Source organism: Impatiens glandulifera, chromosome 5, assembly GCF_907164915.1.
Source record: "Impatiens glandulifera chromosome 5, dImpGla2.1, whole genome shotgun sequence".
In the NCBI taxonomy this organism is placed as follows: Eukaryota; Viridiplantae; Streptophyta; class Magnoliopsida; order Ericales; family Balsaminaceae; genus Impatiens; species Impatiens glandulifera.
In genome coordinates, this window is record NC_061866.1 from 51278683 (window position 1) to 51300689 (window position 22007).

At 32.4% G+C, this 22007-nt stretch overlaps 2 protein-coding genes across 6 annotated transcripts; both read left to right on the forward strand.

Annotated features, from left to right (window-relative positions):
- Positions 1 to 243: 243 nt before the first annotated feature.
- LOC124938315 (histone-lysine N-methyltransferase ATX3) lies at positions 244 to 11858 on the forward strand. 2 transcript variants are annotated; one of them, XM_047478735.1, is made up of 24 exons: positions 244 to 304; positions 401 to 1277; positions 1393 to 1448; positions 1519 to 1663; positions 2747 to 2869; positions 2975 to 3043; positions 3143 to 3211; positions 3325 to 3410; positions 3509 to 3601; positions 5991 to 6126; positions 7110 to 7182; positions 7307 to 7406; positions 7525 to 7649; positions 7727 to 7872; positions 8583 to 8687; positions 9266 to 9330; positions 9922 to 10138; positions 10345 to 10431; positions 10534 to 10590; positions 10670 to 10759; positions 10925 to 11011; positions 11257 to 11331; positions 11443 to 11543; positions 11636 to 11858. In XM_047478735.1, exons 2-24 carry the CDS (start codon positions 675 to 677, stop codon positions 11724 to 11726), a joined length of 2799 nt encoding a protein of 932 aa, XP_047334691.1. In that variant the 5' UTR covers positions 244 to 304; positions 401 to 674; the 3' UTR covers positions 11727 to 11858. The 2 variants fall into 2 exon arrangements, with proteins under 2 accessions (XP_047334691.1, XP_047334692.1); XM_047478736.1 differs by lacking the exon at positions 2747 to 2869 and having other exon boundaries at positions 245 to 304; positions 11636 to 11857.
- Positions 11859 to 12778: 920 nt separating this feature from the next.
- Positions 12779 to 17101, forward strand: LOC124940070 (mitochondrial substrate carrier family protein B-like). Of its 4 annotated transcripts, XR_007099434.1 has the most exons (9): positions 12779 to 13173; positions 13497 to 13670; positions 13775 to 13924; positions 13997 to 14098; positions 14183 to 14253; positions 14341 to 14408; positions 15355 to 15461; positions 15551 to 15673; positions 16595 to 16724. XR_007099434.1 is itself a non-coding variant. In XM_047480548.1 (7 exons), the coding sequence occupies exons 1-7, from the start codon at positions 12904 to 12906 to the stop codon at positions 16834 to 16836; spliced, it is 1077 nt and encodes a 358-aa protein (XP_047336504.1). In that variant the 5' UTR covers positions 12780 to 12903; the 3' UTR covers positions 16837 to 17101. The 4 variants fall into 4 exon arrangements, 1 of the variants encoding a protein (XP_047336504.1); XR_007099433.1 differs by having other exon boundaries at positions 15355 to 15673; XR_007099435.1 differs by lacking the exon at positions 15551 to 15673.
- The last annotated feature ends 4906 nt before the right edge of the window (positions 17102 to 22007 follow it).

Below are 22007 nucleotides of genomic sequence, written 5' to 3' on the forward strand. Positions count from 1 at the left end.
AAGAGGAGAGAGAGGAGAAAGTTAGTAATGATAATATAAAAAAATAGTAATTAATAAATGTAATAAATGTAATAAATGAATCAAACTGTTTTTTTTTTTACTTTCAAATAATGTCAAAAAGTTGAGAGCCTTAATTGATATTGTATTATAAGTACAAGACCTGTTCTATCTTTTCATTTCTTTTCGTTTAATCCTTTGTTTCTCGTTTCTTGGTATTTATTTATTTATTTATATATCGGCTTTCTTCTTCTTGAAAGAACCGATCTCTGAACTTGTTCCGAATTACTCAGCCGATCAGAAAGAGGTTTGATTCATCCATTCTTTATGCCTTTCTTTCCCACAGATTTCTTTCTTCTATCAGGTTTTGATATATTGATTCTGTGTTATTTCGGATTTGCAGAATCGAAGGAGATTATTTTCTTTCTTTCTTTCGCATTGACGTTGATCACTTTTACTCTTTCATCTTCGACTTGTTGGAGAATTCTCGTGTTCAGTGCGAACGGTATCTGAATTTGATTAATGTAGCTTCGGATGATTATATATGACGAAGGATTTATATAATTCACTCACTTAGTTTGAATTTTTGTATGGAGTTAGTTTGATATCAAATTAGGGTTGTTAATGATCAATGCTTGCGCGGCGTTGTCGGAGAAGATTACTGTCAACGAGAGACGATGAATATTGATGCGTCTAATCTTAAGAGTCGTTGTAACGCCAACGAAATTAGCTTCTTAGATGATGATGATGATGATCACATTGACGCATCTTTCGTCAAGTCGAAGAAACGGAAGTCAGAGGCTAACGATCAAGTTGTGAATTCATGTTGCACAGATGAACGTCGCTCTTCTCGGTTGAAGTCTTTTCGAGGTCGTCTTCGTACATCTCCCTCAAGATTCTCTGAGCCAAAAGTTTCTTCTTCTGCTGGGTCACTTTCATTGAAACAACAGTCTCTTAGTGTGCTCAACAAGAGAGTTGACGAGGGTGAAGTTACATGTAGTGGATTGAATGCCCATTCTAGTTCACATAGTATTGTAACATCAGCTCGTGATAGTACTAGTTCTCCATTGTTGAAAGAGAAGGCTGGAAATGACCATCATGGTCTAACAGACTTCCTTTTAGGCGATATCGTATGGGCAAAGTCAGGGAAGAAATACCCAGCTTGGCCAGCCATTGTTATAGATCCAATTTCGGAAGCTCCTGACGTCGTCCGAAGGGCTTGTGTTCCTAATACTGTATGCGTGATGTATTTTGGGTATTCCAAGAACAGTAAGCGCAGGGTAATATAATAATGTTTCTCTCTCCACCCTTATATATTCCATGCGTTTACAAATAGAATAACTCTATAGCCTAGATTTTCTTAATTTTTTGATGCGATTTAATTGCTTTCTGTAGGACTATGCATGGGTGAAGGATGGGATGATTTTCCCTTTCTCGGAGTATTTTGACAGGTTCGGTAAAACTTGTGACCTTTACTGATTACTTACTAGTTTCTGAACCTTCATTTCCATTTTGCTTCAGATTTCAGGGACAAACTAAGTTGTATGGCAGCAAGATAAGTGATTTTCGGATGGCAATAGAAGAAGCAGTTTTATCTGAAAATGGTCTTTCTGGAACATGTCTGGAGAATGGCCAGGATGCTTCTTCTATGCCTGATCAAAATGAGGTTCAAGCAAATTCCTATTATGCATCTATGTAACTCTACTGCATAGGGAATTAGTGTAAGGGATGATGACCAGTGATCTCACTATTAAGCAGATAATGTGTTTTTTCTTGTAACAAGCGCAAATTCCTGAAGTGTCTTACCAATATCAATCATTTCTTTTAAAAGAAAATATTAGTTGAAATGACCATGAAAATCAAGCATATTGTGTCATAGGTATTTTTTTAGACAAGAGTTTATTCTTCGGAGTATGCTAGCACGAACCCTCATAGTCATGACCCCACATTCTTATTAGTGGGAATCGAGCATGAGACCTTTGATCTCTTAGGCAAGACTCTTTCACTTGACTTACCCTAGTGGTCTGTCGCAAGTATTTAAACAAAATAATGAATCGATCAATGTTTGTACCATTCTCATGGATGATAATTATGGTATAAGAAAACAATTTTTGTTGTTCGGTTTTATGATAATATGCATAAGTTGTCTTCAAGATTTTTGGAAGATTTTAATTTATGCCCCAACATTCAATAGACGTAAATTTTGCTGTTAAATTCCTACATTTAGCTATCCAGTCTGACACTTCTGCTTCATGTAATTATTATATTGGCAGACTAGACAAATTAATAACAATTGTTTTATCTGTGTACTAACCCCTGGCCAATTTCATAGTTTTTGCTAGTTGAAAGGGCTGTATAAAACTGAGTCTAAATTAGGAGTATATATGTCGAAATTGTGAGAAAGTATTTATGCATTTTCTCTTTATTTTTATCACTTCAGTTGCTGTATAATGTAAATGAAGTTTTTTACTTCGTTCAAGTTGATTCTTTTTACTGATACAAGCATCCTAGACACAAATTTTGTGTCATAATTTAATCTTGCACTTCTTAGAAACTCATCCACATTCATATCATGTGCTAATTTCGAAGGAGGTTGTTAAAGTTGCCAAACTACTTACTAGAATGCTGCATATGTTAGCTGTATGAATCTTGGGATTATGAAGTTCAAAATGCATTGAACTTGGGACAAACCATTTTGAAATCTGCAGTAGTATTGTTGTTTGACTTGCTTCTGGTTTGATGCATTTAGGATGTAAGTAACAAGGACACACAACCTTGTTACAGTTGTGGTTTGTTTGTTGCATGTAAAGCTACAAAGAAGAGGAAAAGTCCTGGTGGTGAAGCCCAGCGTCTATGTGAACATTGCACTAAGGTCTTCATAAAGGACCTTGATGCTTTATTTAAAAATTTATTTTCGTTGAAAGCGAACAAGTAGAGTTCTTTCCCATCTCTGATGATGAATGAATGGTTGATGCAGTTATTGAAGTCAAATCAATATTGTGGTGTGTGCAAAAAGATTTGGCATCTTTCAGATGGTGGGGACTGGGTAAGACCAGCAATGATTGTCTCAGTTGTTTTGTCATCTTCAACATAATACTGTGACATTTATATATTTATATCTGGCTGATTAGTTCTTTGAATTTAGATATGCTGTGATAGTTGCAAAATTTGGGTGCATGCTGAGTGTGCCAAATTTACCTCAGAACATTTCAAGGTATATATATTTTTAAATGTTAAAGTTTGTATTAATAGAGTTTTTTAGAATTATGTATTCATTTCATTTGGCCAACAATCTGTGTTGACTACAATCTTGATTTTGTCTGGAAGGATCTGCGGAACATTGCCTATTACTGTCCTGAATGTAAAGGACAAAATAGTTCACAACTACCTATTATGCAAAAGCAGAGTTCCAGGTTACTGTACTTTGCATTATTACTGATTCGGAATCCATGAACCACTCTTTCTGGAACTTGGTTCATAAGGTTGTACAACTTGTTTTATATTAAAGCAGATCTACAAGAGATAATGCACGGTCTGTTCTGCCTGACAAGATATCTGTTGTCTGCTCTGGCATGGAAGGGATTTACTATCCTAGTCTTCATTTGTAAGTTTCAATTCTTTGTAAGGAATTCTAATCATCTTTGATACTATGAGTGATGCTTTTAAGGATAAAATTGTTTCCATGCATATCTCTCCTAACTAGTCTGTACATCTGTACTACCAAATGCTGCTCAACTTGATTTCTTTACTATTAAAATAAATAAATAAAAACTAGCAATCTTTCTTGCTGCATTTGAGAACCCAAATTTGATTCAGGGAAATGGAGAGAGATTGTCAATCTTATTATTAAGTTCTTAGAGAGAAAATGATGAGGAAGAATAGGAAATAGTAGGAGGAACTTTGTTCCTCAAATCAAGCACTTCATTTAGTTTATGATCTAGAAGTAAGCACATAGTAGGAGGAACATTGTTCCTCAAATCAAGCACTTCATTTAGTTTATGATCTAGAAGTAAGCACATTTTCTCTTTTCATATAAATGTAGAACTAAAGAATATAGGTTCTTTATCCCTATATTGGAGTGTGTTCAACTAACCTCACCTGTTGTTTCCTGTTAACAATGAAAGCTTAAAAGCTTAAATGTTTATGTATTGGGTTTTGGAGTTTTGTAGAATATGTTTATGTCTCCTTGGCTATATTAAACTTCTATGTTTTTCCCTGATAAATGAGTATCAGGGGAAAAGGTCTACTCAAGTGTAAGCATATTTCCTCATGCCTCATGCCTCATGCCCTCTTCTATGACATAGAAGTGGCAGCTAGAAAATGAAATATTTGGAGACAAATTTCTTTCTTTCTCACATTAATTAGTTAGAAACCAAGTTACATTGATAGATATGCAAGAGCTAAACTAAGATCCATTTGCCTTTGGGAATGAATCATGCCTAGTATCTTAAAGTAGTTAAGAAAGTATATGTGTAGAAATATTGATAGAGTAATAATAATAATATTCAGATGTTGAGCTGTGTTTACATTAGAGATGTGTGATATATAAAGAACATTGAGTGTAATATAAGTAAAGACAGACAACAAGCAACATGTTGAGTGTAAACAAAACAACATGTTGAATGCAAGTAATTGCATAATTCTACACTCTCCCTCAAGTTGGGTAATAGATATTGAGAGTACCCAATTTGCCACATAGTTCTTCGATGTCACTTGGGAAGAGCTTTGGTGAGAATGTCAGCCATCTAATAGGAAAAGCCTTGTGCATCTATGAGAGTGGAGAGGATGCTGCCGAGGGGATGACATTCTTTCAATTTGACTGATTCTAATCCATGCTAAAAAGATGTACAGATTCGGCCTAGATATAAAGTGCAATTTTACGAAAAATGTCAACTTTTCATTGAAAGTAAAACGCAAGATGCGTTTAATGAATTACAGATGAGAGAGAGAAGAGAAACAAAAACAAAAGAACAGAAGGAGAAAAATAAGACTAAATGCCAATAAGATCAAAAATTTCTCAACCCATACAAAATCCCTACGAAAAGAAGCAAACGCGGGCATAAAGCCTTTGATTCTTTCAGCTCCAAAACTTTTCTTTTGGAATGTTCTTCTATTCCTTTCTTTCTAAATTGTCCACCACATTATGAGGGGTATAGGCTTCCAATCATCACTGATATTATTTTCTCCCCACCTTATCCATTTTTCCCAGAAGTCAGTGACGGTAAGAGGCACCTCCCACCGAAAATTGAGAATGTTTTGCAGAAGGACCCACATGTCTCTAGCAAGGTCGCAATAGAGAAGAATGTGATTGATAGTTTCCTCGTTCTTCTTACAAAGACAACACCTACTGGCCAAATGCATCCCTTTTTTGTGCAGTTTTGAAATGATGTCCCACTTTTTTAACATAGTGGGTGATAAAATAGAGATAAAAAGTACTTAAGAAATATGAGATAATATAATCATTTGAGTTCTACTCCAATGACTATTTCCACAATTGGAAGAGGCAGCGGAAAATTGTGAACAAATATCTTTAAGATGAAAAAACCTGCTCTGATACCATGTAGAAATATTGAGAGAGTGATAATAATATTCAGATATTGAGTTATGTTTACATTAGAGATGTGTGATATATAAAGAACATTGAGTGTAGACCGCCGATAATTAACATGTTGAGAGGGTAAACAAAGCAACATGTTGAGTGCAAATAATTGCATAATTCTACGATATGTTATAGCAAAATCTAGTCCAAACTGAGTGAGTTCGGTTGAATTGTCTTTCCAGCCTTGCATCAATATTAATTATTGCTTCTTCACAGATCTTGGTGTTGTCATGGTTGGCTTATATATCATTACAAACCCGTGAATTTTCCAGTATAATAACACATCATAACGACATACACATACATGTTGTTTATCTGTTGGTATGGATCTTGTTCAAATTCGTTTAGCTTATCCATGGAATTTTAGTATTAAGTGATTCCATCTTCGCTATAGAGTGGAATGCAAATGCGATTCTTGTGGAACAAAGAAACAAACACTCAATGAATGGGAGCGACATACTGGCTCCAGAGCAAAAAAGTGGAAGGTCAGCATTAAAGTTAAGGACACGCTGTTACCACTAGAAAAATGGGTATGTGCTTGATTTTATCAGTTTGAAGGAAATATTACATCTTAATTTTTCCTGAAATGCATGAATCAATCATTTGTCTCATCTTTTTTCTTTCTCCCCTCCCCTTACTTAGTTTATCCTTTATTTTGCATCTTTTTAACAATGAATAAGTACTTGACTTTCTACTGCATGTATTGATCACCAACATTCTTTGCAACAATATAACTGTCTTTATTTTGGAATTAAAGGAGAACTAGCATAACATCCCACAGCCATGGCCCCCGCCTAAACTCAAAACGTTTCCAGATTGAATCGAACCCGTGACCTTTTGGTCTCTTAAGCCAACTGTCTTTCTTGACTTAACTTCTAAAAGAGTAACCTTAATTTTTTTCTCCCCTCTTAGATTACCCCAGTCAGCCACCTCATCACCCTCTTGTCTTTCTACCTCTCTCCATTAACAACTCTTGCTGCAACATATACCCCCTATTTAAGGATCTTTTTGATGGATTTACTGTCATGGTGAAACTTCACTTGTACTTTTATTAAGTGAATGATTAGATATTCAAGCAAATGAATTTTTTATTCCATTAAGTGAATCTTTTCATTGATCAAGTTCACACGAAAGTCGTATCAACAGTTGAGAAATTCCAAACCATAGTAATACAAGTCATGCCATACAAAAACCTAAAAAAAGAAATCCCCAAAACACTCAAAGCTCCAAGTTGAGGTTCTTGAAAGAGTTGAGGTGCAACACATATTCACAATGTCCATGTCACTTTGGTCAAAAACATGATGTTAACGAGTAGAAACAAGTTTCCCTTTCCCATGATCCACTAATATCTTATTATTAATTTAAAAGCAAAGACATGTTGTTTATAGACCCTTCGACAGTTTTAATGTCTCACTTTGAACACCCCATGATCATGATTAGAAAATACAAATGCTTCTTTTCTCTTGAGCTTATAAGATACCCATCCATCCTCCAATTATTACTGTTGATGCAGCTTGTGGAGTACAATGCTAATGGATTTAACCCAGTTACGTTGGACAAGCAGCAATTGCTATCTTTTTTACAAGGTAATAAAGAAACTTCCTTTTTTGGGAGATTGAGATGCATAGAGTTGTTGTGTTCTTGCTGGTATATCTATGTGTTTCTGACTTTCAAAACATGTTAATGATGTTATTAGCTTCTTTATGACAGAGAAGTATGAACCTGTTTATGCTAAGTGGACCACTGAAAGGTGTGCTGTGTGCAGATGGGTTGAGGACTGGGATTATAACAAAATCATAATTTGCAACAGGTATGACCATGATCTTAAATTATCAGGCAACTGCTTCTTGGATAAAAGTATTTTAGGTCACTAGCTAATCACATAAGCCAGTCTAGGAAATTCATGTTTTTAATTCTTACTAAACCAGGTGTCAAATAGCAGTGCATCAAGAATGCTATGGTGCTAAGAATGTTACAGACTTTACTTCATGGGTCTGCAAAACATGTGAAACTCCAGATATTGAAAGGGAATGTTGCCTCTGTCCTGTGAAAGGTACTAAAATGTTATCCCCGGTAGTTTATGCAGGTTCTTTTTTAATGTTAATTTTTGTCTTTGTGCTTGTTTTACAGGTGGTGCTCTAAAGCCAACTGATGTTGACCAATTGTGGGTTCATGTTACATGTGCATGGTTCAGACCCGAGGTTGCATTTTTAGATGCTGAACGTATGGAACCAGCTGTCGGGCTACTGAGAGTTCCATCTTATTCTTTTGTGAAGGTCTGTGTGCGCCTTTATAAGGCCTTGTATTAGTTTTGTCTACTTCAGAACTATGACTGTAGAATTAAAAATCCTTTTCCCTATCTTACCCATTTGTTAACTTTAGGTCCATTTGCTTTCTGGGTGAGTTTTCTTTCCGTGTCAGAAATTTATTTGTTTGCTGAGTAGATAATTCCTTCCCTGTCAAAAACATTTTGGTTAAAGAATTTGCTGAATTCTTGAGTCTAGGTTTATTTTTTATTTCTTTTGGCCAACCAGTTTGCTTTAGGGATTTTTTTCTTTAACCATTTTGTCTAACTTGTCATTGACCCAAATAAGCCACTTTTTCTCATCAAACAAGTATTTTTCCAAAAAAAAAATAGTTAATTTCGAAAGAGAAATTTATGTGAACTTGAGGAGCATTTGATTAATACAAAACGAGCTGAAAGAGAAAAAAGTACATGATCAAAGAAGACAAATAGAAAAAACATGAAAATAGAGTTGATTAGATAACAATAAGATTGAGGAAGTCCCATCCGTTGCCGTTGCATATTCCTTTCTTCTTGATAGATGCGAATGTTAGGAGAATGAAATAATATTAGTAAGTAGATGCTAAATTGACCATCATGACAATTTAGGTGGGGAAATGAATGAGAAATTCATTATTTAACAATACATATAGAAAAGAAATCATGACTTTTCATCTTGTTGATTATTCTCATTTATTGCAGGTCTGTGTGATATGCGAGCAAATTCATGGGTCCTGCACACAATGTTTCAAATGCGCCACTTATTTTCATGCTCTATGTGCACTAAGAGCTGGATATAGAATGGAGGTAAATCTGATATACTGTTTGCTCTATGTTGTTAATATTCCAGGCGCATGCTGTTTCAGAATTAGAAAAAAGAAGGATGTGCCTATTCTGGTGATATATTCAAGAGTATGATATTGATTTTTGAGTTAAAGATTGTACCGCGTGTGGAATATAAGTCATCTTCCAGTTTTTCTCAAAAAAAAGTTATCTGCCAGTTTTTCTCAAAAAAAAGTTATCTACCAGTTTTTCTCAAAAAAAGTTATCTGCCAGTAATTCTATAATATTTTCCTTAGCTGAAATTTTTTGTGAGCTAGCAAACCTGCAATACCAAACTAATTTTAACTTAAGATACATTGTGCACCCAGTATCTGACATGTTGTTCTTATTATCTATAAATGTAGAAGCCAACTTTTCTAGATTGGTTTCTTTTTGCATATTTACTATCGGCCTAGCATATTTACTATCTGCCTAGCAAATTTACTTCACATTAGCTCTAATTTTGTTTGGTACATTCGTATCAACAAGGTTTGTGTATTTGGCATTAGGTGGAGGTACTTTTTTGCTTTAATGAACCAATAATAACAACTATTTAACTTCAGTTGCATTACACGGAGAAGGATGACAGACAAACAACTAAATGGATATCTTATTGTGCAGTTCACAGGTAACTTTGCATTTACCCCTTCACCTTTTTTGTTGGATGATTTGGAATGTATGCACTTCAACTTGGCTCGTATTTTGTGGATGACATGATTCTGCTCCTTGACTAATATTCACATTTTCATATCTGTGAAGTGAGCTCCCATGTGTGTAATAATGATTGAATTTAATTTTTCATGTCGATGGTTCAGCTCTCATGCTATCCTTTGGGAATATTAAGGGGTTTCAAGTTCTCCATTTGGTCCTTCTATTTCTGAACGACATGTCTAGTTATACCTGCAAAAATATTGATTTTGTGTTCTGTTTTTGCGTTATCAAGTGCAAGGGATCTCTTCCCATTGTGGAACTTGGTCATTTTTATTCATTTGTCATGCTTGACGAAGACCATTTCTGATTTTCTGATTTTTTTATGTTGATGAGTTGAGTTTAACTGTTCTGGATATCTTGCTGTTGAACTGTATGAAGCAGTTTACCATAATTATGTGACTGATGTCTTTATCATCTTGTGATTTAAGAGTAACTATGAGGAGGAAGATCATTTTTGCTTTCTGTCATCCGTTCCTACAAACTCTTAATTCCTTGGCCTCTGCTATAGGGTTCCGGACTCAGACAATGTACTTGTTATCCAGACTCCATCTGGGGTTTTCTCTGCTGGAAGTATGGCGCAGAACCGGAATAATGAACAATATTTGAGGGGAAGAAGGCTAATTTCATCAAGGTCAGATATTCCAAGTCTCCCATCTGGTGAAGCTGATCAGTCTGAACCAATAGGTGCTGCAAGATGTCAAATATACAGAAGGTCAACAAATAAGGTGCTTGCTTAATTTCTATATGTTTTGAGCTCACTAAATATTTTTCGACCTCAAGAAAGTTTCTGGATGTGGTACATGTATCACTTTTTGACAACACTACCTCACCTCTTTATTTAAAATCAAGTGTCTGAAGAGAGCGCTATAAACTATTTTATGCAGCTTTCTATCTTCTTCCTGTTACTCTTTAATCACTTGTCTTATCTTAGAAGGATGGAAAGGAGGCAGTATGCCATCGGCTAATGGGGCCCAGACGCCATTCGTTGGATGATATTGACAGTTTAAACAATTTTGGGGTAATTCCACGCAGTTCTTGTTTATCTGTGTTATTTGGATAAATCGTCTGTTTCTTTAACTCTGGAAACTGAATGTACGTAATTAATATTATTCTTGTTTAGGAAGATGAGGGTCTAAAAACTTTTGTTACAGTGAAGGAACGCCTGAAGCACCTAAGGGCAAGTACCTTCTCTGAGCAGTTATTTTTCTTTCCCAAGTATATGTTTCTAACTATGATATATCATTTAAGTTCCTCAGAGAACTGAAAAGCTTCGGATATGTTTTGGAAAATCCGGTATCCATGGATGGGGCCTCTTTGCACGTAGAGCTATTCGAGAGGGAGAAATGGTACCTTTAGTCTGTCTCTTTGACTTATGGAAATGCAATTTGGTTATTGACATTTTCTACAGAATCCCTTTTTGAAATTGAACTAGATTGAGGGCTGTTTGTCTTATTTTTGTTGACAGAAAAAAGTATTATTCTTATAATCAGTGCCGATTCTTTTAAATGCAGGTTTTCGATTATGTAGGTGAACAGGTGAGATGTAATGTTGCAGACTTGAGGGAGTCACATTACCGTCTAGAAGGGAAAGATTGTTATGTGAGTTTCTATAACAGTGCTTGCATTTACCTATTGTTTCTGTATTTGGATGATCCAGATACAAAATGAAATTCCCCATTAATCTGACCTGAAATTTTATAACCATTGATATGAAATTATACTTGTAGCCAATCAATGCGAGATACTGCAAATTGTTTTATAGTTATAATCTGCGAATATGCATGTAACGCGTTTCTTGTTTATGTTGGTTGATACCTGATTCTAGCGATGAAATTAACTTGCAGCTTTTCAAGATCAATGAGGATGTTGTGATTGATGCTACAAGAAAGGGAAACATTGCTCGCTTAATCAATCATTCTGTAAGTGGAATCTAATATGTCCTTTATTTATTGGTTTCCTTTGTATCTAACTAAGCATTTAAATCTCATTACTGGTTTGGTTTATTTATTTTGGTAAATATATATATATAGTGCATGCCGAATTGCTATGCAAGGATCATGAGTGTAGGTGATGAAGAAAACCTGATTGTTCTTATCGCGAAATGTGATATAGCTGCAGGAGTTGAGTTAACGTATGTCTCTCAAACACGAGATTTTGCACTTCTCAATTGTGGCGGCGGGGGTGTTACAACTATATATTTGATTTATTTTTGTTTAATGACAGGTATGATTATTTGTTTGATCCCGATGAAAAAGATGAATACAAAGTTCCCTGTCTTTGCGGCTCTTCTAACTGTCGGAAATTCATGAATTAGGTAGTTTTCTTTTAATACGAGTAGTACCAGTGTATATATAAGAAAAACTCATTCCTTTGATTTCTTGTTTTTTATTTTTTTTAAAAATTGAACATTTTTTATATACACATTTTCTTTTTATCTTCTAGACAGGTTTTATTTTAATAGTACTATTATTTAGGTAGCTTGTTTGATATTATTGAAAGAAATTTTTATTATAACTTGTGTAAGATGAATTTTTATTATATCTTATTTAGTTTCGAATGTTTCTCGAAATTTTAAGAATTCATATTTCCTTAGGTACCCACTCCTGTTTTTTAATTTAGGATGGGTGTGTTTTTATCCATCATGTGTAGTTTGGATGTCTTCAATAATTGGGATCATTGTTCAATGTGGATTTTTTTTTCATTATTTTTTATGCAATCACTGATTTTCAATGGTGGGAGATATGATAAAGCTTAACATATGTTTTTCTAAGACTTTGTCAAATTTAATTTAAAGGTGCATTTTCATGAGTACTTATATCTCATTTAAATTAATACATTTTGTATATTATAGTTAAGACATTAAAAAATCATTTTATTTCACTAGGATTATTATTGTTGTCCTTTAACCAGTTCTAGAAGCTTTCAACTAAAGTTGAATTTTGATACATTATTATAATGTTGACTTTCTGACTTATATATAAGGGTTCATTGACAAAAATAAAAAATAATAGAAACGAAAATTTCTAATAAGTTTATTTATAAAAGTCCAAGTTTAAATTTATGTTGTTTTTATATGTGATTCAAATTTTAAACAAAAGTTTAAAGATTTTAGTTATTTGAACTTTTCTTTCTCTCCTTTGTTAAGTAATTATTAAATGTTAAATATTTTATAACTAAAAAAACAAAACTGAATTCTTTATTTATTTATTTATTTTATGTGAACAATCCAAAAAAATATTAAAATTCGAATTTAATTAAAACCCTTATTTTGAGCAGAAAAGAAAAGAAAGAAAAAAAGATTATCCCTTTGAAAAAAAAGCATATAGAGAATTAAACTATTTTCATATTAGAAGGTGGAGAAAGAAAATACGCAAAGCCCCCAGTTTTGATGTTAAGAGTTGAAACTTGAAAGAGATACAGAGAGGGGTTTGATTCGAAACCCAGAATTGAACTTGGAATTCTTTAAAAGTATTGAATTTCTGAAAGAGATAATGCAGACGGAAGCACGAGTAGGAGTTGTAGTTGAAGGTGGAGGTGGTGGAGGAGGAGGACAGAGAACACTAAATTCGTCTCACGGAAGTGCCATCCTTGAGCAGCAGGGTGGTCCGTCACGTAAAATTGTTTCTCAACAGAGTTCACTCAAGCAACATCAATCACAATCTCAAATTGGGACTGTTTCGCAGCTTCTTGCTGGAGGTATTGCCGGTGCCGTCAGCAAAACCTGCACCGCACCACTCGCTCGTCTCACCATTCTCTTCCAGGTTTAATTTCACAACCAAAATTGTTTCTTTTTTATTGCTGATGACATCCGCTGATAAAAGACTTGATTGTGGAATGTTGGAGTTAGGTCATACATGGTTGTTGATATGATAATTTAGGAATTGGGATGATTTTATAAATTTAATTCTAGTTACGTTCTTACATTGTTCGATTCTATAAAAAGATTCACTTTTGAAATCGACTTAGAAAAGCTTTGTGTTACAGTGGTGTTAATATTCTAGATTGCTGTTCAAACATTATGTTGATTCCTATATGTTGTTTTGTTATGTTTCTCTGCTTATTCTGGAAAATATTTTCTTTGAAGGTGCAAGGCATGCACTCAGATGTTACATTGCAAAAGGCTAGCATGTGGCGCGAAGCTGTACGTATTGTTAGAGAAGAAGGATTTAGTGCTTTCTGGAAGGGAAATCTTGTTACAATTGCTCATCGTCTACCCTACTCTTCTGTCAGTTTTTATGCTTTCGAGCGCTACAAAAATGTGAGTGTGTGCTTTCTGTAGTGATTTTTATTTTTTTGCTACAGTTGAATGCATTTTATGTTTTGAATGTTAATATTTTTAAAATTGCATGACAAATCTTGCAGGTCCTTCAGATTGTTCTGGGTCAGGAAGGTCAAGCAGAAAACATCAGTACAGACCTTTTCACACGACTGATTGCTGGTGGTTTAGCTGGAATAACAGCTGCGTCTATTACGTATCCTTTGGATCTTGTGAGAACTCGTCTTGCTGCACAGGTAAAAAGAATAAGGTTATCTATCGTAATACTGTGTAAAACTGTTTGGTGATCGTTTGTCTTGCATTTCCAGACAAGCGTAATTTATTATAGGGGTATGTCACATACTTTTCGCACCATTAGTAGGGAAGAAGGATTTGCTGGCCTTTACAAAGGACTTGGGGCAACATTACTGGTATGGTTTTATCATCAACTTGTCAAACTTCATTGACTATTGAGAAACATTCCTTCTCGTGCTAACTGTGCACTGTTGATGCAGGGTGTTGGACCTAGTTTAGCTATCAGCTTCTCTGTGTATGATACATTAAGATCATATTGGCAATTGCAGAGGTACTCCATTGATTGTTACTACCTACAAATTCTTCATTTTCTCCATTTCATTTCTCCATACCTAATTTCACTTTCTTCTACATGCAGGCCCAATGATTCCACCGTCCTTGTCAGTCTTGCTTGTGGTAGCATTTCAGGAATTGCATCATCAACGGGTGAGCGATCTAAGATCTTCTAAATTGGAATTATCATAAAGGTTTCTTATTTCTTGGACTCCAACTTGCCCCAAAAGGAGAAGGGAATGGTTACGATGATTAAAAAAATAAGGTTGATGGAGGGAAATAAATTTGTTTACATGTCATAAGAATCCTATTTCCTAGACTGTTCCCTGAAGTATGATGACCTTTTTGTGAACTTTAGCACCAGGTACCATGTGGAATGTCAACAGACATATTGATCGTCTTCTGTTAAATATTTTGGGTGAAAATAAGAGAAAATAAACTTTTTCACATATTATTTACTCTGTCAATTGTGCTTCATGCTCTACAAAAGTTCTCTGCAAAGAAATATGAACTGTGTATTCATAGTTGCTCCAGATTATAGGCACAGGTTAATGAAGGCATTTTGTCCAATTGTTCTTCTCATCCCGATGGATGTCTTATTTTCTTGGATGTTCTAGAAAGTTTTGCATTAGTAAACTTCAAATACAGACGGAGATTAGGTTAAATTTACTTCCAGATTAGCAGATTAGACCACATTTATAGGTACTTCTGGATAATAATTTTCTCCCATTTATGCATGAGTTATTTCTTGCTTACATTTTAGCAAGTAAGAGCTTGATGGAATTCTTGGATGTTTGTTGAACTTGTCTCAGTTTAAGAAAGATATTTGTCATCTCCAAGTGTTCCTGGCCATATCAATAATGTATAGGGCCATGGAAAACAAAGTTTTTGTACTCTACCTTCTTACATGTATCAGTTATTTTCCACTATAATCTAAAAGACTACCCCATACCATGTTTTTTCCTGTTAACCAAAGAGGTCTTAGAAGCTATGTCTTGTAACATGTCTGTTTCAAAATTTCATATTAGATAATTAATGTTAGCTAGTTTCCAACTTCAGAAGTTAATGCCTGTAGCTGTCTTCTATGCTCTTGATGCAGAGAAGCAGGTTGATGCAGGTCTTTCTCTTAAGTTGTAACAATCTGAAATATATATCCAGAGACAAGAAGCCAATTTCCATCTGACATTTGAGCATTTTAGTGAGGAGGTTGAAGAGAAATTGCATTTCATTTTGTCCCGGAATAATTAACGTACCTTTTTCTTACTTAGTTCAGTTCAGCTTGAATTAACTCACAGGTCGCACTATTGCTTTCAATAATTTGACTCAGCAAACATGCAGTTGATTCACTATGTGTGGCTATTATCTGGTGATTCAATGCCATCCTGTCTGTTAACAAATGTGAGAGCGTACTTTCTAAGGTATGCTTCTCACGTAGGTTGATGATTCCTTTGACAATCACATTCTTGATATTTAGATCCCTAACTTAAAATGGTGCATTAAGAGCACACCAGTGCTTTCTTCAAAGTACACGTCGATCATCTATTCAACCCAACTTATGATGAAAATTCCCTTCTAAGGAACAAAGTATATTTGTTGGATTACTTGGATAGGCCTAAATGTCTATAGCCACATAATTCTATTTGGAAACTAGAGATGCGTGATTGATTATTGTCTTAACTGTCTATTTGTTGCATCGGATTAATTTTTCTCCCTAGTCCATTTGTAAACAGTGGTCTAACCATGTTATTTGTTAAGAGTTGTCCAGAGAAGAGATGAGAGCCTCCACACAACTCATTCTGGACACATTACCGGAAGAAATAACTTTCTTGCAAATGAACTTGAGCTAACTTGGTAGAACTTTTCTGTGGAAAGAAGTGCCTGTAAGAAAATAAGTGAATGGAAGAGAGTGCTTAGTATTTAGCACGGTATAGAATAATGTGCATAAAAATGCTATTCTATGGTGCCATGTGTTTGAGTAGATGTTGGACTTGGGGAAATAGATATTGTGTTCCTGGAATGGTACATAGAAATGAAATTTACCGATAGGTTTAAGTGCTACAATGAAAGAAATAAACAAATTTGTCATACATTTCTTCCCGATGGGGGTTGGTCTCCCAAGTCTTTGATTTGATAAGTATTGCTCGAACTATACTATTTTGGTGTTTTGTTCTTTTTCTCATTGTTATTGGTTATAATATCCTGAATTAGTCTGAATTTCCTTGTTTTATCCTTGTTTCTGTATTTCTGGTATATGGGATGGATCTGTACATTATGGTTTTAGAATATATTATTTATACCCTAGATAGCTCTTCATATTTTTCCGTTTCAATATTTTTCAGCAACATTTCCTCTCGACCTTGTGAGGCGAAGGATGCAGTTGGAAGGAGCGGGTGGCAGAGCAAGAGTGTATAAAGCAGGTGTATTCCATACAGTGGGGCATATATTTAAAAGTGAAGGATTGCGGGGTTTATATAGAGGGATTCTGCCTGAATACCTTAAAGTTGTGCCAAGCGTCGGAATCGTGTTTATGACCTATGAAAAGCTCAAACAGCTTTTGTCAGATATTCCCACTACCAGGTAACTGGTTTCCGATGCCCATACCATACTAGTGATAAATTTTGGTGAAATTCTGCCATGAAAATCAAACTTATGCATGTGTATAGCAAAACAATATCTAACCACACATTTTTTGTATACCAAAAGTGCATATTTTGTAATTGTTATTTACTATTTTGAACTACCACTCAGGAAACTATTCTTCTTTTTTACAGTTTCTTGCAGATGTTATTACTTTATTATCTTGTTTGGAGTATCTTTTAGTGTTAAATGCTAATACTCATATATTACACGCCAGATACTGAATAGTTCAAGTGGAAAGAGTCGTGTCCCCATGATGTCTTATATTAGATTCGAATCTTAGTAAGAAAAAGATATTATATTTAAAAAGAAAAAGATTAGAAGTTTTCATTAATCCATATATTTACGAAATTCTTATATTTAATGTGAAAAAACTCAATATTCATAAGTTTCTTAAATCAATGTGTGAAATTGGGATTGATATAAATTTTATCATATTTTTATGAAAATTAAAGTACATGTACAACTTGTCTTAAACATAACATGATATTGGAATTTGAATTGATGTTTTATTATAAGATAGTGGGTTAATTAAGCTAATATTTAAATAAAATAATATCCTAATCTTCTAATTGTTGTTGTATTATGACTTGTTATTGATCACGTGATTTCTGAAGTTTATCTTTTAACACTATAGACAATTGACTTAACTATTATTATAATAAGTAATAAATAAATCCAATATTGGGTCAAATTTCTTTATCTTCAAATATTCATAATCAACCATTAATTAATTAATTAATTATTAATGAGTTACCACTTTGTTTGACATGACTAGAAAGACTTTACTAAAATCTTCCAACCTTGCTTATAGGTGATATCAATTAATAATAATCATGATATTCTTTAATATTATTAAATCATCAAAGTATTAATGATGGATTACCAATGGTGAGGAATAAGGATCTTTCAATTCTTCTTTCATATCTTTTGTTAGAGAATCTACTTTAATATCATAGTCTTCTTTATAATATTAATTAATGGAATAGAAAGAGTCTTAACTTAAATATTTTGAAATTCTTATTTAAAAAAATAATTAATTAATTGTGGGTTATAACTTATACATAGATTGATTTGCTTTTCTTTTCTTTTATTTTCATGATTCTTGCCTTTTGTTTGATTGCAAATGCCAAAATTAGGTTATGTAATCATTCTAATTCATAATCTTCATACATTTTAATAGTCTTAGATATCGATGTTTCTTAATAAAGATTTTGTGGGAAAATGATTTCAATGAAGAAAAATATATTTAAAAAGAAGGTATAAAAGGACTATTGTGTCCAAATTTGGTCTTGTGACATTGTGTGTATATATGAAAGGGAGCAAAAAATAAATATTGGTGAAAATTGTGAAGTTGTATTGCTTGTGGTTGGGACTATTTTTATGCAAATATTAAGGCAGAGATGGGTGGGTAATCAAAATCATTCCGGGTATGCAATTATTGTAATAATTAATGGGTCTTTAACTATTTTTCCTTTGTCATCATATGCTCAAGTGACTTGTTGGCTGGAGGGATAGCAATGTCAATGTGAATTTTCAAGAAGTTTGTACGATATTTATAATATACATTTTAACTTTAAGTCGAACTTGTACTCGTGATTTTGATATTTGTATGAACCACTTTTGATATTTGAGTAAAAACTTATAGGTTAATCTTACCTTAAGTGAATTTATAACTCTATATTTTGAAAATTTGTTTTTACTATTATGTTCGATTTCGGAACATTTAAAAAATAATTATAGGATAAAATTATATTAAATAATATCTTTATATATAACTATATATAACTGTATATATATATATAACTATATATATATATATATATAAATATATATATATATATATATATATATATATATATATATATATAATATGTTATTATAAAAATAAAAATAAAACTCTTATAAAATCTAAAATAATAGATAAATATATAGGTCATTTTATATATTTATTATATTTACTAGTGTTTTGGGTTGCAATATAATCATTTAAATATATTATTTTATTTTTTAATTTATTATTATTATTATTTTATTGAACTTATTATTATTATATATTTTATTTTTTTATTGTTGTTTTATTATTTAATAATAGTTTTCTTTAAATTTAAATAATTGTTTTTTAAAATAATAAGAATGTAAATTAATATAATAAATATTTATCAACTATTTAAAAATATTAAAATATCATTATTATCATGAACTATTTCTTAAATCTAATTTATATTATATTATTTTTTAAAATAATAATTTAACTTATTTAATTTATGTTTTTTGAGGTTCTTTTTTATGAATTTAAAAAAAAAATTAAATATGATATAATATTTAATGTCACAAGACCAAATTTGAATTAAACATCATTTGTATGTCTCACATCCAAGCTAAGGTTTTGCACAATCTTATTTCTATTTTATTTGGTTTTAGTTTGTAAGAATTTTCATGTCAAATTTATTTTTATTGTGATTTATAGATTTTTTAAACATGGAGTAGACAAATCATTAAATAATAGTAATATTGTCCTATTATATTATGATGGTTAAATAAAGGCGTTAATTTTTGGTCGTCAAATCGAATTTTAAATAAATTCAAATTCAAATATGGTCTTCGATTTAATTTTCGAGTCGAACTTTCAACTTCCACTCGACAACTAAACCGAAAATCAAATTTATTTATTATCATTATTTATTTTAATTATATATTATATAATTTATTACGCATGATTAAATAATTATTTATAATTTATTATATAATATATTAAGAAATTAATTTCGGTTCGAATTATTCAAATTTGAATTGAAAATCAAATTCGATTTCGGTTAGGTTTTATTAGAATTTATTTGAATTCGTTCGGTTTTCGAATTGACTAAAAAAATAAAAATTCAAAAAACTCGACTGAAAAAATCGAATAACCCAAAAACAACCGATATACCGGAACATATTGTATAGTATATTCAAAACCAATAAACTTTAGAAAATAAAAAATAAAAAATTCTCGTATGCATAAAAATTAAAAAAGTGGTGTAAACGACATTCAAATTTATTCAAAAATTAATATATGTAATTAAAGAATATGTGCATCCTAATCAAATCACCTATCTGGCATTCAAATTTGATGGAATATATATAAAAGGAAAAATATAAATAGAAAATGTAATAATAATTGGTCCGGCCATTGGCTGTGGACATGTCATAATCAGTACTAAGTAGTAGTACATGGTATAATGGTCCCATAACATTTTTATTTTTTAATTTAGAAACGAAAACATAAACAAAATTTTATTTTAAAGATTCAGATATAAATAAATGAAAAAACATTTGTAAACGTGTCTATAAATATATATTATATTAGTGCTACTTTGAGTAATTAATTAATCTCCCAAAAGTATTAACTATTAATATAAAAAAGAATATTAAATGTGATTCCTTTAGCCTTCCTATGTTTGTTTTATGATGCATTAATTTTTTGAATATCCCATGCAGCTAATGAACCACATATATATATAATAATATTAATCTACCCTAAATTAATATTAATTCATTGACAATGACTTTTCAATATCTCTTTCACACACACTCACCACTAGACAAGAAACAAAACAAGATGGGTTTTCATGTTTAGATAAGGATAATTATAATGCTTGTGAATTGTGTACCTCATTTTCATTAATTAATTAACAATTAACCATATATATGGTGGATACTATACCTTATAATTAATAATATACTTTTTTCAAAAGTAAACATATATAGCCACATAGAGGATTTTAAGACTTGTGTAATTGTCGCAATCAAAATCTCGAGCATATCAAAATTGTCTGATTGACAATTACATCACAACACGTGTCATTTACTTTCGAATGGACACCTACTAACAATAGCCATTTACTCTCGAATTGACACTTACTAACAATGGCCAAGTGGTGCATTTACAATTGTACGATCATAGAACCAAATCTAACTATAGTATTCCACGTGCGCTCTTTATACTCTTCGTATTTGAGTAACACGAACCAACCCTAATTCAAAAAGTTCAATTGACCCCTACTTCCTCATATCTATAGATTGGGTGCCCTAGAAAACGAGCGCTTTTTTCACTAGCCTTGTTTTCTTTATTAGGTTATGCCCATGTGATTCACAAAATGTTTTTATTTTGTTGAACTATAAAGATTTGGTGTTGATAAAACTTGTAACACTACTACAATGTAATTAATTTAACACTACACTCTATTACTATTAATTTGTATAATATTTTAATTAATAAATATTGTTTTATAATTTATGTATCAAGTTCTTTTTGATGTATGTTTGTACTTTTATTTTTCAAAGTTAACACGATTAACTCTCCCTTTAACTTATAGTGTTTTAAATGAGAATCGGATATGTGACTTTTGGTTTCTTATGATCGATTTTTATAGCTTAAATTAACTCAGGGCATTGTTAATACAATTAAAAAAAACATAACATAGAAATCATATATATAATTAAAATAATTAGTAAAAAAGGAGAGGGGGAGGGGGCCACGATCAATGAGGGTTAGGGTTAATAAGATGAAGACAAAGACAAGAAAGGTGGGCATTCACAATGGTCTAATCAAGGATTTAAGTGGGATATTTGAATATATGTTTGGTGATCCATTATTAATAATTATGGCTTAATTGAATTAGCAGCTGGCTAGCTAGTAATTAATCTTTGGAAGTTAGTACTCATGTTACATTATGATCATCAAGGTGTGCTTCACCACTCACTATGTTTGTGGTGTCTAATTAATGTTTGAATTTGGTGAACTTGCTTAGTCACAATAATTATTTTATTAACCACCATATAATACAATTTGATGTTAAGTTACCAAATCAATGTTGGAGAGTCTACTAACACACCATATGCTACCTTTCATCTTAACAATCTTAACTTCATTTTAATTCGTTACAAATTAGTCCAGTTGATACATACATTCCATCGATCGACCCCGAATATTAATTGTTTCTTAGCAAGTTGGCATGGGTCGCGGCGGTCGGTTGGTCAATCCTCAATCCACAATCTAGCCAGAGTGTAGAAGTGCTGGTCACAGCCAAATTACATTATTAATATGATTAGACCACTGATATATATGATATG

Bases quoted from the DNA above. Each gene is read 5' to 3' on its own strand.
- LOC124938315 (XM_047478735.1), top strand. From the start codon at position 675: ATGAATATTGATGCGTCTAATCTTAAGAGTCGTTGTAACGCCAACGAA. The intron at 3,411-3,508 runs GTTACTGTACTT...ATATTAAAGCAG, and splicing joins ATGCAAAAGCAGAGTTCCAG to ATCTACAAGAGATAATGCAC. The intron at 9,331-9,921 runs GTAACTTTGCAT...CCTCTGCTATAG, and splicing joins TCTTATTGTGCAGTTCACAG to GGTTCCGGACTCAGACAATG.
- LOC124940070 (XM_047480548.1), top strand. From the start codon at position 12,904: ATGCAGACGGAAGCACGAGTAGGAGTTGTAGTTGAAGGTGGAGGTGGT. The intron at 14,254-14,340 runs GTACTCCATTGA...TTCTACATGCAG, and splicing joins TCATATTGGCAATTGCAGAG to GCCCAATGATTCCACCGTCC. The intron at 14,409-16,594 runs GTGAGCGATCTA...AATATTTTTCAG, and splicing joins AGGAATTGCATCATCAACGG to CAACATTTCCTCTCGACCTT.